Raw genomic sequence first — 17221 nt, forward strand, 5'->3', positions numbered from 1 at the left:
GAAGTACCGTCTTGGCCGGGCGGAGGAGGAGGAAGGGAAGATTTCTTAATTGCCACTTGCAATCCTTTCCTAAATTTCCAGCAGAGTCTTGGAAATTAGGGTTATGTAAAGCAAGATCTTCTCTCTGTATTCTGAATAAACTCTGATATTTAGATGATTAACCCTCAAAAGTTGGTATTGCAATCGAACAACTGCCGAGACTGCTTGCTAGAATATCAAGATATCTAGATTCCCAGGCTGCTAGCTGCTAGCTGCTAGCTGTTAGCTGCTAGCAGCTAGCAGTGAGGCAGGCCCACAGATGAGCAATCCAAGAACCCCAGTTTTATTTCCCTTGATCCAAAGAAGGCGGTCGTGTCCGAGTCCTGATGGAGGAGGCAGTCCTGGAAACAAACAACCAGGCGGAGCCTCATAATGGCGGAGATAAGAGATGAAGAGTGAGGATAATTACTGCGACGGCGGGTCAGGTGGAGGCTAATAGACTGGGCCTGTGGCTCTTATCAGCATTGATAAGTAAGCAAAACGCTCAATAGTCTTTGTTCACCCGGCCCGGAGCATGAATCCACGCTGCATTAATCGCCCCCGGGCGGGATTAGCTGAGCGCTAGCCCACCCCGCCATCGCTACGGCTGCCTTCGGACAGAAAAGTCAAATTTGGGAACTAGCCTCCTGGTGAACCGTTTAGGGACCACGATTGGGACAAACCAGGGAAAAGAGAAAGACAACCGTGGACTATCAGATACGTTAATTTTATGTTCTCCCTGCACTGCTTCGTCATGTGAAGCCCTTTAGCCGTTAGCTTGACTTATTTTGGCCACAAGGTTGTTGTTCCTTTGCAAGCCCTTGTGTAGCCTAGCAGGCCAGAAGAACCTGGAAAACTTGGTCGGTCCATTTCTCAGTTGTTTTGTCCATTTTGTCGCAAGAAAACTGACAAACAACCTGGATCGTTTTCAAAAATGGCGCTCTGGAGCACGCAAGAAGTATCTAGCAGTAGCCGTGGCTTATGAGCTACACAAAACACCTACATCACATGAAAATGGTTCCTGTCTGGTTCCTGGAGAGGTTCTAGAAACTTCGAAACATTCCTACCAGGGGAGAAAGTAGCCGACAAGAACCCCCTGAGAGGCAAGAAAGAACCTGGATGGATCAAATGAAAGCTTATTTTTGCAAATAGAGTCAATGTGCGGCTGTTGAAAATCATGTTTGAATTGTTGGTAGTGTTTACACCCCCTCTTTCCGAGATGAAGACCCTCCCCGGTATTTGCAGTGAAACCCGTGCTGCTACCAGATATTTCATCGTATTTCCCAAAGTCTTCGCTCGCTGCCTCAGCAGCTCCTCTTTTTAATATCTCATTTACTTCTCTTCCGACGCATATTCAGGGGGGCCAGGCGGCGCCGCGTCGATTGCCAGGCGGATTCCGCGGCGTCAGCAAACCCCCTCGTCCCCCCAACCTCACGTACCGCGATTCAATATTAATGTGAGAAGCCAGAGATTGATAGAGCTTTAAACGCTGCGGCTGAAATGTGCTGCTCGCTCGTGGGACTGTGACGACGGGACCGCTGATGGATATTGATCGTGATCTCCGCGGCCGGACGGCCACGGCCGGCTCCGGTCTCCCTCCGCGGCCTAGCGGCGGCGTTTAGCTGGGCTAACTCTGTTAGCTGATACAGACAGTCAGCGAAGCGCGATCCTCTACTTTCCGCTAACGCGGCGAGGATGCAAACTCCCGGAGACGCTGGCGGATATCCTGGTGAATTGCCGGCGCGGGGAAAAGTAACGACGGCAGCAAATAAACGCAACCCTGACCCCCACGTGTCCACATTAGCATCCTGGAGCATCCTCTGCAGCTGTAATGGCTCCAGGAGATCACTTCAGCTAAAGCGGTTACTTCTTCTCCTTGCTAGGTGTAAACCCTTTTCTGGATTAAGCAGATGGTTGCCATGGTAACAGCAGCAGACGGACTCCTCGCTACCCGTGTGATGTCAGGAGGGGGTCCCACACGTCGGGCGTCCGGGACGCGGCATCCTCGCGCGCCGTTAGCTTCTGCGCACAGCTTCCCCGCCGCGCCGGCGTGGTAAACATAAACACGGACCCCATGCCGACGCCCTCAGGAGAGGACGGCGCGTTTCATGTTCCCCGCCACAGAAGTGGCTTTTTATATTTTTTTTCTCCCTGATTAAACACGAGATGAGAGGCGGCGTGGGAAAGGCTGTAACAAAAGGAAGAGTAGTGTCCTCCACGTCACCAAGGACGCCGTCCCGCCTCGGCGGGGATCGAGCAGAACGTCCAGGTTTTTCGCCGTCGGCTGTCGCCGGAAAGTCCAACCGGAATGTTCCCACCCTGCACAGCCGGCGTCTCCTCGCAGCTTCACGCCGAAAGCGAGATGTTTCCGTGCGGCGCGGCTGAAATATGCACATCACGGGAGGGAAGAGTCTGCAGAGATGCGTTTAATTTCCTCAGGCCTCCCTCCCTCCCTCGTTCCTCACCGGTGATTAATGACAGTGACATCACCTCCGAGATGGAGAACTTCCTGGATAAAGGACGTTATTAAGACCGACCGCTTTGGAATTCAAACCCCGGCCGCATCTTCCGCGTCTGCGGTTTTACGGAAAACCGTAAAACGGCCTCGTCGGGAACCGGGTTGGAAACATCGGTGGCGAGGAGAAGGAGGAGGAGGAGGAGGGTTTTCCCGGCGTCGCGTTACGTGTTGATAAATGTGCAAATGAAAGTAACATCTCATTCCATCAGGGGTCTCCTGCATCTTCCACTTTGTTAATGATTTATGAGACAGACGTCTGTTTGTGAGCGGAGACGGCGCCTGACAAGTCGCATCAATAATCCGGGCTGCTCTACATTCCCGGCGCCTCGCCGTTGAAAAAAAAGAAAAACGTCGTCCCGCCGATGTGTTAAATGTGTTGGGTTTTTTTTTTTCCCGTCCCCGTCGTGAGGAATCCATTTGCAGGGCGGGTAAGCGGCAGGTTGACCAGCTAGATTGACAAACAGCTGAGCGGCTTATTGGATTCATTCATTCATTCGTCTCCGTCTGATCCGGTCGGACGTGCAAGAAAACGACGAAGAAAAAAAAAAAAAAAAAAAGGCGAAACGACTGGGCGGAAAAAGCGAAAAAAAAAAAAAAAAAAAAAAAGAGAAATTTGGAGTAAAGTCGACAAATCAGACCGAGTGCCTCCGGAGTTCTAAAATTAAATGCTGAGTCACACTTCAGTCGTCTGATTATTTGAAGGATCCCCTTATTCGTCTGCATGCATATCAATAGATATCGTTTCACATTTTCGCATTGTAAGTGTGTTTCTATCGCTTCGTTGTCGTGTTTTCAACATGTATGCAAAGAATACACACTAGCAGGATGTTACATACACACACACACACACACACGGTGCTCAACACCTTCTCATAGCTTTCTATTCTGTCCTGCTTGCTTTAAAATGAAAATGAAAATGTAAATACCATGGCAACACAACATTATAATGTGCTTTTCGTTGCTGTTGCACAACTGGGATCTAGTCTATAATTTTTGTCACTCAGGATGGGGTGCCATTTTTTTTTTATTTTTTAAAAGAAGCAGCAAACAGCATCAAAATCAATAGATATATATATTTTATTGCAAACCTGTTCTGCGGGAAATAAAAGGCGCATCAGTCCGACAACCTGCAACCCTGACCTGCTGTTTGTGGCAAATCCGGGAAAAAAACCCAGTAAATCCCAAACAACAACCACGGGTGTCCACTGAGGACAGCAGGACATGACAGGGAGCGGAAGCGGAGGCAGTGGATGTGACCGTGCACACACACACACACACACACACCTGCATGCTGTATGATAACATATTCTTTCTGATCCCTCAGCACATAAAAAGCGACACTTTGCCAAAAGTGTGCTGGATTTACCCACAATGCACCGGGCACGCCACTTAGCACTGCCGCTGGGGTCCTTGGAAAAATAGCTTCACCACTGGTTTGTTCCCCAACAACGGGATCTATATTTATATCGTGATTATTATTGGTTATTGGTGATCGTTCAGCTTCTTGTCCTTTATGGTGGCTGTTTTTTGGGATTGGTGTTATTGGAGTTGTAGTTCTTTGTTGCTTTCAAACATGCTTTTGGAGTCCGACTTGAGTCCTTCAGAAGTCCTTGCTAGTCTGGAGTCAAGCTAAAGTCCAAAGTCAAAATACTTTTCAAGGTCCACCTGAAGTTAGTCAAACATACCTTTCAAGTCCAACTCGAGTCTTTCAAACATACCTTTCAGGTCGCCCAAAACTGCGGTCTTTCAAGAGGTAGACTAAGGTAGGTAGCACTCCTATCCTCGGCCCTTCAAAACATTTTTAAGTCCACCATTAGTGATTAAAATATACCTCTCAAGTCCTTCAAACCACTTTTTACGTCCACCTTAAGTTTTTCAAACATACCTTTCAGGTCGCCCAAAACTCGTGTAGTCTAACTTAGGTCTTTCGATAGGTAGACTAAGGTAGGTAAAGCACCTTTGTGGTCTACCTTTCAAATTCTGCAAAACACTTTAAGTCCACCATAGGTCTTTAAAATAAACACTTTCAAGTCCAACCTAAGTCCTTCAGCACCTTTCAGGTCCATCACGAGTCTTTCAAACATGCCTTTCAGGTTGCCGAAAACACGTGTAGTCTAACTTAGGTCTTTCAACAGGTAGACTAAGGTAGGTAACACTCCTATCCCCGGCCCCTTCGAAACATTTTTAACCCCTCGGGTGATTTTAACCCACAAAATTCTTGTCATCTGATTTTCATTGTGTTGTCTGAGTTTTATGGGTCCTTGGGTAGCTTCAGACTGCTCTCTGATGTTATGAATGTATGTTTGTTTCCCTCCTCCCATCGGCCCATCTATAAATCGATGAAAACTGTATTTCTTCCAGGATATTGTATTGGGTAAAATATACCCAATGTAAGTGATGGTGTTACTTATTTTAATGTTTCTGTTCTAGGGTTAAGTCCACCATCAGTGATTAAAATATACCTCTCAAGTCCAAGCCCTTTTTACGTCCACCTTAAGTCTTACAAACATACCTGTCAGGTTTCCCAAAACACGTGTAGAGTCTAATTTAGGTCTTTCAACAAGTAGACCAAGGTAGGTAAAGCACCTTTGTCGTCTACCTTTCAAATTCTGCAAAACCCTATAAGTCCACTATAGGTCTTTAACAAAAATGCTTTCAGCACCTTCAGCACCTTTCAAATCCACCTTGAGTCTTACAAACATACCTTTCAGGTCTCCCAAAACACATGTAGAGTCTAACTTAAGTCCTTCTTAGCATTTTCCAGACCACCTTTAGTCTTTCAGAGCACCTTTCCAGTCCACCTAAAGCTCTTCCAAACACCTTACATCCTTTCCCAGATCCACCTGGAACAGCCCTCTCGTCACTGCAGTCTACAAAATTTATTTTCTCAAAGATCCAGAAGTGACGTCGGCGAGGAGGCCGGGATGTCGCATACGGGAAGTTGTGTCGTTGGGCGCAAAGAGCGGTCATCAAAAAATGCAATCACCAAAAAGAGAAGAAGTAAACATTCTGTTCTTCTTTCTTCACGTCTGGCGGCGTGCACGTTCTGCCTCCTGGGCAGCCAAACTACATTTTGCCGAAATGTAGTCCGCCTTTGTGCGCGGGGGAAGGAAGGAAGCTGCAGGACAAGATGATGCGGGGATGAGTAATCCTCGGACGCTTTTGTTCAGATGTCATTCAGATGTCGGGACTCAAAGAGATTTCGTTATTTCGTCTGGAGTGTTATTTCAGATAAAATCACAACGTGATGCATTTATCATCAACGCTAAGAGATGACAAAGCTGCGGGACTTTGATAGCGAGATCCGACCTGAAAGGACGCCGAGACGTTCATTGGTGATGCGTCTGCGGAGAAGGAGCCGGCAGGATTAACCCTCGCTCGGCCCTCCGGAGCCTAATTTGCTTGAACAATGAGGTCGCCTGTCTTTTGTCTGACGAAAAATAAATGTTTGATTAAGACTTAAACCTGGAGCGCAAAGGGCCCGTCGGGGTGTTTATGGGATCGAGCGTGTATGAATTAACCTGTTTCCGTGAGGCGTGGATCTCGGGTTAGCGGGAAGTGGAGCTCGCGTGCGCGTCGGGACGCTTGACGGACGTGGAGCTGCTAGCTAGCGGCCGCTTTGTTTTGTTTGTGCTGGAATGCTTTTGCAGTTTGCTTACTTAGCTTAGCATTTAGCCGCTATGAAGCCCCCTGAGAGGAGGGGGGCGTCGGAATTTGATGCACAGAACAGATTTCTGGCATCAGCGTACATCTCAGCCAGGACACCGTTGAGCGACCTTCGGTAACACCCGTCGCCATGGCAACAAACATCGCCTTTATCCGATTTTTAAATTGTCTAAGAATGAATGAGCGGTGGATTTCCACTGCTCCCGGCTTTTCATGAACCTCATCACGCATGTTAGAGCATGACGTTCCGCGAATATTTCTGGTCGCCACGGCGACGGCACATGCCATAAAGCATGCAAAACTCAAACGCCAACCATGACTCGTGGTATCATGTGAGCTAACTAGGTATTTAGATTTGCGAACGAACCTTGGCAGATGTTCCTCTCTCTCTCGGCGAGCACACGGGGGGTCTTCGCAACGGGTTTCGGGATTTATGAAATCACTCGCGGGTTAATCCGGCGAGAAAAACAATTTCCAGCGGGGGGCGAATGGAAACCGTTGACTGTAAACACACCCTGCACGTCGGCGGTCGCCACGGTCACACCCTCCGCGCCCCCTCTTTCCTCTCATCTCTGAAACGGCAACAGACGCTTTGCCGTCTCGGCTCGGCGGGCCGCCGTCACCCGGTCGGACAAGGTCAAGCGGGTGGCGGCGCTGTCAGGAGCGGGGAGTCGCCACCTGTGTGAGAACACACTCACACACACACACACACACACGCTGTCATCTGCTGAGATTGTTGATGGCGGCGCACTAGAGTGGATTTACACACAGTGGGAAGCTACAACTAGCTTTTTGGCTAATTTAGACACCTGATCCAAGGTGTGTGTAGGTCTCTATAGGACAGTAAACGAGGGTGAATGGTTGTGCCGCTTTATATCGTGAATGAAAGAGTGAATGGCTGTAATTCTGGACATCACGTGTGAATGACAGAGTGAGTGTTACGGATTTGGAGGTAAATACAGGACTTGGCTAGGCGGGAGTTGCTAGCATACACCAACGATGGAAAGCCCGGTCAGGTCACAGGTGGCTAGGGAGAAGGTGCTAGCATACGCTAATGGGGGAAAGTCCGGTCAGGTCACGAGAGGCTAGGCAACATGTGCTAGCGTACACCAACGATGGAGGAAACCTGACCAGGAACAGCCAGAGGGCAGGAACAGGAAACCCAGTCGGGGATGGGCGGTTGAGCGGAAGGTGCTAGCATACACCGACTGGTCGGCAACGGCTGGCTTGGCGGAAGGCGCTAGCATACGCTAACGGGGGAAAGTCCGGTCAGGTCACGAGAGGCTAGGCAACATGTGCTGGCGTACACAGACCAATAAGGAAACCTGGTCAGGTATGGATAGAGGATCAGGTGGCTAGGCGGAAGGCGCTAGCTTACAACAACGAGGGACTGGTCATTGGCGGCTAATGGCTAGGCAGCTAGCATATACCAAGGAGGATGATGGTGGCCCAGGGAGATGCACTTGGATGGATCCAGGATGAACCCCGGGATTAGCAGCATAGATGAATGACAAAATCTGCAAGGCAGGAAATACTGAAAATAAAAGAAATGAACAAGTCCGCCAAAACTAGAAAGCAAGTGAAATAATTCCCCGTAGAGTCAACAGGAAGTGACCCAGCGGATAATCACTTCTCATTGAGAAACGAAAAGGGGCTCTATTAGCGGCGAGTCCACCTCCGGCTCGGAGGTGGAGGCGGCGAGAAGCAGGAGGCTTCAAAGGGAGAGGCGTCAATAGGCTGCGTTCAGAGGCGCCTCCTCCGTTGGAGTGTCTCCTCAGAGCGTCTCCTCGTCAAAGCGGCTGCCGGAGACAATAACTAACCTTGGGCTTTATGCTAATGCGTGCGAGCTGCAGGGAACACGCCGCTCTCCGTGTCGCTGCCTGCCTTCCGACAGTTGCAACAGCCCGCTCCGACCCGGGGGGGGGGGAGGATCAACAGGCAAATTGCGTCGCCGCGCCGCTTCCGACCAGCCCGTTTCGAACCCTTTCCCTCCACGGGTGAAGTCGGAGCGACCTGATCTATTTCTAATCAGAGTGTAAAGCGTCAGAGTTTAAATAATCTGATAGACGGAGGATCTGCTTTTGCGAGAAGTCACCAAACAACAAGAACAAAGACAAAAAAAAAATACACATTTGAAGCGGTTGTTAATGTAAGCGAAGAACTGCCTCGAAATGACAAAGGAATCCCCTCAAAATGAAGGTACTTGAAATTTAAAAATGTAGAAAATCATCTTAAATTTACAAAAAAAATCCCATTAAAGTGGCAAAAAAAGCGGGACATTTGCAAGAAATCCTTCTAAAAGAATTAGCAATTATACAGTATATATATTTAACCTTCAGCCTCCCCGGCAGCGTGATGCCAAAAAGCGCTTCGTCTTGGACGTGGATAAGTACAAACGGCGTTTTGAGGATTTTTTCTTTTTTTTTTTTTTTCCCCGAACGCGGCCGCTCACCGTAACGAAACCGAGACGCCGTTTAAAAGGCGGGCGTGACCTTTTCATGTTGGAAATGAGAAAAGCCCCGTGAGGCCCGGCCGCTTTGTCGGGCGTGAAAGAAACCGGTGCAATGAAAAAAAAAAAAAAAAAAAAAAGCAAAGCGCTTTATTTTACTCCGGGGTTTGAGTCAGCAGCCCTCGGTGTGTGAAGTCGGTTTATTTTGGATGAACATGAGCGGGTGGGGAGTCATTTTTTTGGGTAAACAGCCTCTGAATTTCACCAGATCCTCATCTGGCTTCCGCGTCAAGCCGTTCCTCTGGTTATAAATATGTTATTAGCTGTTAATAGCCACCCCTGGCTGCACGGTGCATTAATAGTATTTTGTGTCTTCTTTTATTTGACGTTGACGTCGCCGTTTCTTTGCCTTCTTTAGGTGGATCAGTGGAAGATGGAGGACACGGCGGTCGGTGACCTTCCAGAGTAAACACGGGCGCAGACGGACGATTAACCGGCAGCCTCCCGGCCAATCACGACGCCGATCCCCCGGCTTGGTCGATATGAGGTCGTGAGAAAAAGAGCGAAGGGTTTTTTTTGTTTTTAACGCCCGTCGGGATGCTGCGCGCGGACGCCGGGTGTCTCTGACCGCCACGTCATGTCTCTGCTGAAGCGGAGGAAGCTCCGGACTTTGGCCCTCCTGTTTTGCGCCGTCACGTTCACGACCTTGCTGTTCAGCTACACGCTGCGAGACCCCTCGCTCGACTTCTTCAGGCACACCCTCCGCCTGCCGGGCAGCCTCTTCGCCAAGGGGCCCTGCGCCTGCCGCCGCTGCATGACGGAGGCGGAGGACGACGCCTGGTTCAGCGAGCGCTTCAACCAGTCCATCCACCCTCTGATGACCCGGGACAACTGCGTCCTGACGGAGGAGACCTTCAGGTGGTGGCAGGTGAGACGCTGAGATCTAAAGATATATGCATAGCGTCAGAAAACCCCCAAAAAATCGAGCCATTTGTTGAAAAAGTATTGGATTCAGGTTAAAAAAAAAAAAAAAGTAGTTGGCATTTTTTGAGATTTTTTTTTACCTTGGGCTATCAGTTTTACAAGGCTAACAATATACGTTTATATATATATATACATATATATGTACAGTATATAAGGATAAAATGTGTCTTTCTGCAGTGTATGTGAAATTGCATAGGACATTAATCTACTGTCGCTATTATCATTTTGAATTATTATTATTGCTTCTGCAATTTGTTATTATTATATATTATTGTAGTACATACATTCTCATTTTTATTGCTATCATAAATATTATTATCATGAGCATTATTATTTTTCAGTATATAAGTTCTTATTTCTATTATTATTATTGTCGTTGTTGTTGTTGTTGTTCCATGTTCTCTCCCATTGTCAGTCCAAGAACAGGGAGTAGTAGGTTAGTAGTAGTATTTGTAGTAGTAGTAGTAGTACAGTGTAAAGTGAAATTTATATATATATATATATATATATATATATATATATATATATATACATATATATATGTGTGTGTGTGTGTGTGTACAATATATAAGGATAAAATATGTCTATCTGCAGTGTATGTGAAATTGCATAGGACATTAATCTACTGTTGCTATTGTTATTTTGAATTATTATTATTGCTTCTGCAATTTGTTATTATTATATATTATTGTAGTACATAAATTCTCATTTTTATCGCTATTATAAATATTATTATCATTAGCATTATTAATTTTTCAGTATATAAATTATTATTATTATTATTATTATTGATACTATAAAATTCTTATTTTTATTATTATTCTTGTTGTTGTTGTTCCATGTTCTCTGCCATTGTCAGTCCAAGAAGGTTAGTAGCAGGCTAGTAGTAGTAGTAGTAGTACTGTGTAAAGTGATGTGGGAATGTTTACAGGAGAACCTAAATTGTCCAGATGTGTGAAAGACTGAGTGAATGTTTGCAGAACTTTATGTGACCTGGGAAAGTACTGCTGTTCTGTACATGAGCACCATAAATCATGGTAATTGTGCTCCATTTAAGTACAACTACATATTGTTTTCATAAGTACTGTTTAAATGGGTCCCTTCACACTGAGAAATATTTGCAACACGAGCACATCCAGTTATATTTTTCATCCTTATCTTCAGAGTAGCAATTTGTTGTCGCTCAAACAAGTGAGGGGGAGGAAGAGGAGGAGTTGTTTCCTCTCTTCCTCTGGAGAAGAACCAAACGTTAGCTTCGGCGCTGACCCGAGTGTGTGGGAGATACCGTCTCCTTTCGCATCAAATTGTCTGTCTCTGCAACCCCCTCCTTCACACACACACACACACACACGCACACACACACACACACAGACAGAGACACCGAGCGTGTTTGCATCGTCCCAGATTTCCACGCTCAAATATATATCTGCTGTATATCCTAAAGCTTTCCAAACACACCCAAAGCACAGAAACATGGCTCACCTGTCTGGATCGGCCCAGATGTTTGCGATGCTAGCAGTAACTGCACGACACACACGCACATGCGTTCGTGCACGGATGCTCTCCGAGTTCAAGCGGGTAAAAAGCCAACGCCCGGAGGGGATCTCGCAGAAGAACCCCCTCCGTCCTTGTTCAGTCGCTTTCGCTTAGAGTTACCCCGCGGCCGTGGCGACCGCCGCGCGCCCCCGCTAACGCCCGTCTCCTCCGTGTGTCGCCAGTGGCTGCAGGTGGAGAAGCAGCCGGCCAACTTCAGCGAGGTGGTGGAGGAGCTGTTCCGGGTCATCCCGGACGAGGCGCTCTACATGGACGCCGGCCCCGAGCGTTGCCGGACCTGCGCGGTGGTGGGGAACTCCGGGAACCTGAAAGGGTCCCGCTACGGCGCCCTGATTGACTCCAGCCATTTCATCATCAGGTCGGATATAATAAAACGCCCCCGTCTTTGCCGCGGCATTTGTTTATCTCTGCCGCTGACAGTCGTCTCCGCTCCGTCGATATCAAGCTGAACCGGTGACACTTCATTTCCATCCGCAGTCTGACTTCCACTCCGCTGTAACTGAAAAAAGGGGGGAGGGGGATTTTTCTCTAAACTGTCACCGGGGAGGCCTGTCCATCAATTTGAGCTGTGGCAGATGCGGCAAAGAGAAGAAAAAAAAAAAAAAAAAAAAAACACAAAACCTCCCCTTTTGAACGGATGAATTTAAAAGCAGCAGGCGCTGTTTTGGGTTTTCGGGTCATTTTTGAACTTTTAAACGGCGTGCGACGTTTCCCGACACGCCCCCCCCCCCGCTGTCATCGCTCCTTCTTGCCTCCGACTCACATCACGCTACGTTAGGGCGACACTCAGGGGGGATGGAAAATGCAAAATGGCGAAATGGGGCGCCGACTCGCCTAGCTAGTCACCGTCATGCACGTTAATAAAATGAATATACAGGACTGTCTGAGAAAATTAGAATATTGTGATAAAGCTCTTTATCTTCTGTAATGCAATTACCAAAACAAACATGCCATACATTCTGGATTCATTACAACTGAAATATTGCAAGCCTTTTATTATTTTAATATTGCTGATAATGGCTTACATCTTAAGAAAACTCGAAAATCCTAACTCAAAATATTAGAATATCATGAAAAAGTCATTTATGTTTTTTTTTTTTTTTAAATGTCATACATTCTGGATTCATTGCAACTGAAATATTGCAAGCCTTTTATTATTTTAATATTGCTGATTATGGCTTGCATCTTAAGAAAACTCAAAAATCTGATCTCAAAATATTAGAATATCGTGAAAAAGTAATTTTTGTTTTTTTTTAATTGCATTACAAAAGATAAAGAACTTTATTACAATATTCTAAATTTCCTAGACAGTCCTGTAGCGCCGGAACAGCTCATGTTGCTAACCGTTAGCGAAGCGAAAGCTAACTGTTAGCTTTGTGTTAGCTCGCGGAGCCAGTCGATTCCACTGGACGTCAGTTGGCTTCGGGTTAAACTTGGCTTTAATAACTAGTCGATAACTAGTGAGGAAATAGCGAGAAAAAGTCTCGCAAATACGACATCTGACGACCGTCACTCTCATCACTCGGTTACTGATTTTTTTATTTTCATTTCTGGCGCTGAAGGATCCGGATCCGGCCCAGAAAATCAGGTCAGCTCCTCAGATCCCCCAAATCCCGGCTTAAACCCGACTTTAACCGGAGAGCCCTTTCAAGGAGCTCTGGCTTCCTCGCGATTTTATTGTTCAACCGAACAAAGCTCCTTTTAGGGGATGATGATTATGGATATTGTTTATATTATGATCACTTTTATCGGCATCCGATCCGATCACATCTGCCATCTCTCTCGGTCGGCCGGAAAATCGATGCGCCATCAGAGAATTGCAGCGAACGGCGAGAGGGAACGTCGATGAAGAGGCGACTCGGCGCTTTTAAGTTTTTACATATTAACCTCGTTATTTCGCACTCTGGCCGGCGCATTTCATAAAACAGAAAGCAGAGTTCTATCGATCCGCTTTTTTAAAAAGAAAAGCAGTTTAATATCTCCAGTACTTTAACTCAAAAAAGGCGACGGAGGAATCCTGCATATTATCTTATCCAGTCACGTCGGGGTGTCATCACACACACCTGGGTTTTGCAGCAGACACACACTCGGGGGGAGGAATGTGTTAACGCCGCCGCCGATACAAATCACGTTTTAGAGCGTTCAGATATCGTCCTCCCTCCTCGGCCGTCCCGAAGGGGTCGTGTCTCTGCCCTTCCTGAGCGGAGCTTTACGATGACAGCTAAGTTCATTTGGACGACGACGACGGGTAATCAAACATTTACGCTCCGCCGGTTTCCCCTCCGGTTTTCGCTCAAGGGGCTGAAAATCCGCTTCGAAATATTTCAAGATTCGGACCGGGGCCGAGAACAATAACAGATGACGCTCCGAGGCAAATGCCTTTCCATAACATTCCTGAAAACCTGCTTTATGGACTGCCGCGCGCGGCCAACGGCCCCGCCGGCCAATCAGCTGCAGCTTGAGTTCTGCAGGCCGGCGCAGTAAAAAGCATCGGAGTCGTAAACGCAGCCTGTGCCTCGGGAGCACAGGAGGACGCCTTTATATCTCTGAAATAATGGGATATAAACAATGTGCTATTGAAAACACGGACCCCTCCGCCGCTCGCTATTTTATAAACGCGAACAGATTGTGCTCTAAAAGGAGAAAACAACTCAAAATCGCACTTCCCGTTTCCTGGAATGCACGCGCCAACAGCCGAAGAAGTAGCGCCAAGTGGCGAGTACGCGGCGTCAACGTGGCAACGGAGGCGTTAGCTCAAAGCGGTCGCCGCTAGCACTTAGCTCTCTCGTGCTACCATTGCTAGCCGTTGACGTAAACCCCATAATAAATCCGGTCATAAACCCCGGATAGCTTTGCTGCCTGAATGTGATTCGTTTGATTTGGGAGCGTTAGCTAGCGATGCTAGGCTAGCAGCCAGAATATGCAGCTCCTTCGCACGCTAGCTTAGAATAGAACAGAACTTTATTAATCCCGAAGGAAATTCTTTTGCCGGAAAGTTCCAACTTTAGATCCATTCACCCGAAACATATTGATTTTATTGTCAGTTTCCTTCTTGCAGAAATCGGAGGAGTTTTATAGTTTGATAGCCACAGATAAGAAAAGACCTTCTTATTTGTTATCTATACTGCACTTGGGCTTTTCCCTGCTGTTATTGGGCAAGCGTACAATAAAGTATTTACGCTACATTTCAAAAGGGAGTACTGCAATTAGTACTTAACTAGTACTTTTAAGATCAAGACAAAACAATATTAATACATGTACTATCCAGTATCTAATATGGCTCCGTGTGATTGGACCCATATCAAGAATAGAAACAAAACAATAAGTAGATGTAGAACTTAAAATTCAGAGTATTCTTATGTGGCGGTCGTCTTTGCGAGTACTTTTCACGACCTTTCTTTCGTGGCTTCCACCCAGACAAGAGGAAAGACATGTAAAGGTAGATATTCAGAGTACAAGCTGCGGTACTTCGTGTTGGTTTTTTAATTCCCCTCCTTCATGCGACCTTCACCAGGCGCCGGCTGCCGCAGCGAGTCGGCGTTTCGTAACGCCGCCGCGCCTCCGAGCCGTCGTATTTTGTTATAGGTCACCCTCGCCGGCGTTAATTACCGGGGTTGAGCCGGGGGTGAGCGTCTGAATGTCAGCCACCTTTACGCGGTAATATGAACATTTAGAAGGGGGGGGGGGGACGGCACGCCGGGGAACACGAACGCCGCTCATCTCTCAACGCCCGTAGCAACGGGAAAAGCATCCGGGAGAAATATCGAGAAGCGAACCCCCCCCCCCCCCCTTCTTTGTCGGAAGGCGTCTAATTTATGACAGCGTGTCGGCGGCGAATAAAACAACGTTGCTTCACTTATCTTCTTTGCCAGCCGCCCCTGTGACAGCGCCACGGCTTTGTCTACCAATTCAATTATGGGATGACAGGGACGGCACCCGGGCCAGAGTTATTTCTCATTAGCGGAATAGTTTCCCGCGGTGGAATGTGACGGAAACGCGCCGTCGCGTTTTTATTTATTCAAGCCGAGACGCCGTTGTTTTGTCGCTGTCGTACTTGGTGGGGAGCCGCGGCGGCCGGGGCCCAAAGGTCACCCGCTGGAAGCCGGCGGGATCCTCATCCGACCGGGGACGTTCATAAATAAATAGAGACGCCGGCTGGAGCTCCTCGGCGCCGAGGCCGTCTCGGGCCGGCCGGCGTCTCGTCCTCGTCGGCGTTTGCTCCGCGTGGATGTTCTGCATGATGATGTAAGACCGTGCAAAGAGCCTCATCAGCGCCACATTCGACGGGGAAAAAAAAAAAAAAAAAAAAAAAAAAGCAGAGGAACGTGTTTGAAATTGCCTTTTCGGAAGCCGGGGACTTCTTGAAGAGCCGCGTCTCGGCGCAGGTTGCGACGTTCTTCACAGCTGTTTGCAAGAGTCGACGACTTCTGAAATAACCGGGATGGCTTTTACGTGCTTGGGAAAGAGCCCCGGAGCGCACGAGGAACCTGGGACGCAGCCCGGATTATCATCGCTGCTGTTAATAATCATCGTTCTTATGGATATTCACTAAATTCCATTCATTACTAGACCGTCCTGCGCATACACACACGCCACGCCACAATAATACACTAGTTTAATACCCAGGAAGCTCAGGTCCATATTTATTTATCTGAATAGACGTTTGAAAAAAGTGCTCCAAAAATAAAGATTATTTTAAAAAAAAAACATATTCTCGCATGACCTTTCAAGCAAATGGCTGGAATGCAAAACCTCCCATCTGAAAAAAAACACTTTTTTCCGGAAATGACAAAAACGTTTCATTTGATTATAGTATGGTCTTTGTTAAAGATATTCAAGAATATTACATATTATAATATAAAAATACATAGCATGTATTTTTACCACTGACAATGCAGATGAGTGTTTTTTTTCCTCATTTTTTCTGCTTTATTGTGCACATAGGAGTTTTGTTATGTGACATTTATGTCAAAAAAAAGGATTATCTTGCAGATAGATTGAAAATGTGGAGCCGTCCCATTTCTCACCATTCAATGCAAAAACCCAAAATCGAAAAATTTGCAGATAGGAGGTTTTGCATTCCAGCCATCGATATGTGTCAACAAACATGTGGCACCATTTTTAAAGGGAATTTATTTTGCACTTCTTGTTAGATACAGTATATCATGTCATATAAAAAAGGAGGGAATAAATCATATGATCGTTCCCTTAAAAATGGCGCCACAATAACATGTTTATTAACACATTTCTCTGCATCTGAGGGGGAGCCTATGTTTGCGAGAATATGTTTTTTGTACCACTAATAAATTATCTTTTGGAGCACTTTCGGATTATTTTCAAACCCCTGTTCAGTCGACTTTTCATGATTCAGCACCCATCCCGAACTGTGCAGCGGATGTGCGTGTTTTTTTCCTTTTTCTAGCATATCAATTTATTTATTCATCAACTGTATTTTTGTTTAGCATAGCTTAACACCTATTCATTTGTACTTCCACAGTCCACGACACCTAACGCTCACGTCCATCTGCATAATATGTTCCTCTGTAAAGCACCTGTGAATTATTGACATAATATACCACGTAAATATCGTCTATTTATTTATCATATCTGCACCTGCTGCTCTTTTGCTCTCCCGGTCGGACGCTAAACTGCATTTCGTTGCCCTGCGCACGCACGTGTGTAAATATTAGCGGTGCCGTGTTTATTGATTTTAGCAGAGCGGAGATGTTTGGGGGGGTTTGTTGCCCCACGCCGGTCCGTCGGGCTGGACTGGATGCACGTCGGCTCTCGCGGCAACGAGCCGGACCTTTAACTATTGATGAAGTGAGTTTAATGAGCGCCGCTTCCCCCACCGGATCCCTATTTGTTCGGCGATCGATCGGCGCATCCCATTTAGCTGCGGGGCACAAATCAAATCCTACAGATCATTAGACAACTTTTCCCAGCCGCCCCCCCCGGAGACCCGAGCCCGCGGCACTTCATCAGCTCGGGCCGAGATTAAGTGCTCCGGCCCGGTCCGAATTCTCATCCCT

General features: G+C 47.0%; 1 protein-coding gene across 2 annotated transcripts in view; it reads left to right on the forward strand.

Moving 5' to 3' along the window:
* Positions 1-17221, forward strand: part of LOC147219710 (CMP-N-acetylneuraminate-beta-galactosamide-alpha-2,3-sialyltransferase 1-like) — a 49374-nt gene that overhangs the window by 22473 nt on the left and 9680 nt on the right. For both annotated transcript variants that reach the window (XM_086171750.1, XM_086171751.1), the window contains 2 exons: positions 9070-9579; positions 11354-11547. In XM_086171750.1, coding sequence (XP_086027876.1) covers positions 9289-9579; positions 11354-11547 — 485 coding nt within the window. In that variant the 5' untranslated portion in view covers positions 9070-9288. The remainder of the gene's footprint in view (positions 1-9069; positions 9580-11353; positions 11548-17221) is intronic.

Source organism: Fistularia commersonii, chromosome 24 (assembly GCF_037954325.1).
Source record: "Fistularia commersonii isolate RoL2024-O1a breed Wild chromosome 24, RoL_Fcom_v1.0, whole genome shotgun sequence".
Taxonomy (NCBI): domain Eukaryota; kingdom Metazoa; phylum Chordata; class Actinopteri; order Syngnathiformes; family Fistulariidae; genus Fistularia; species Fistularia commersonii.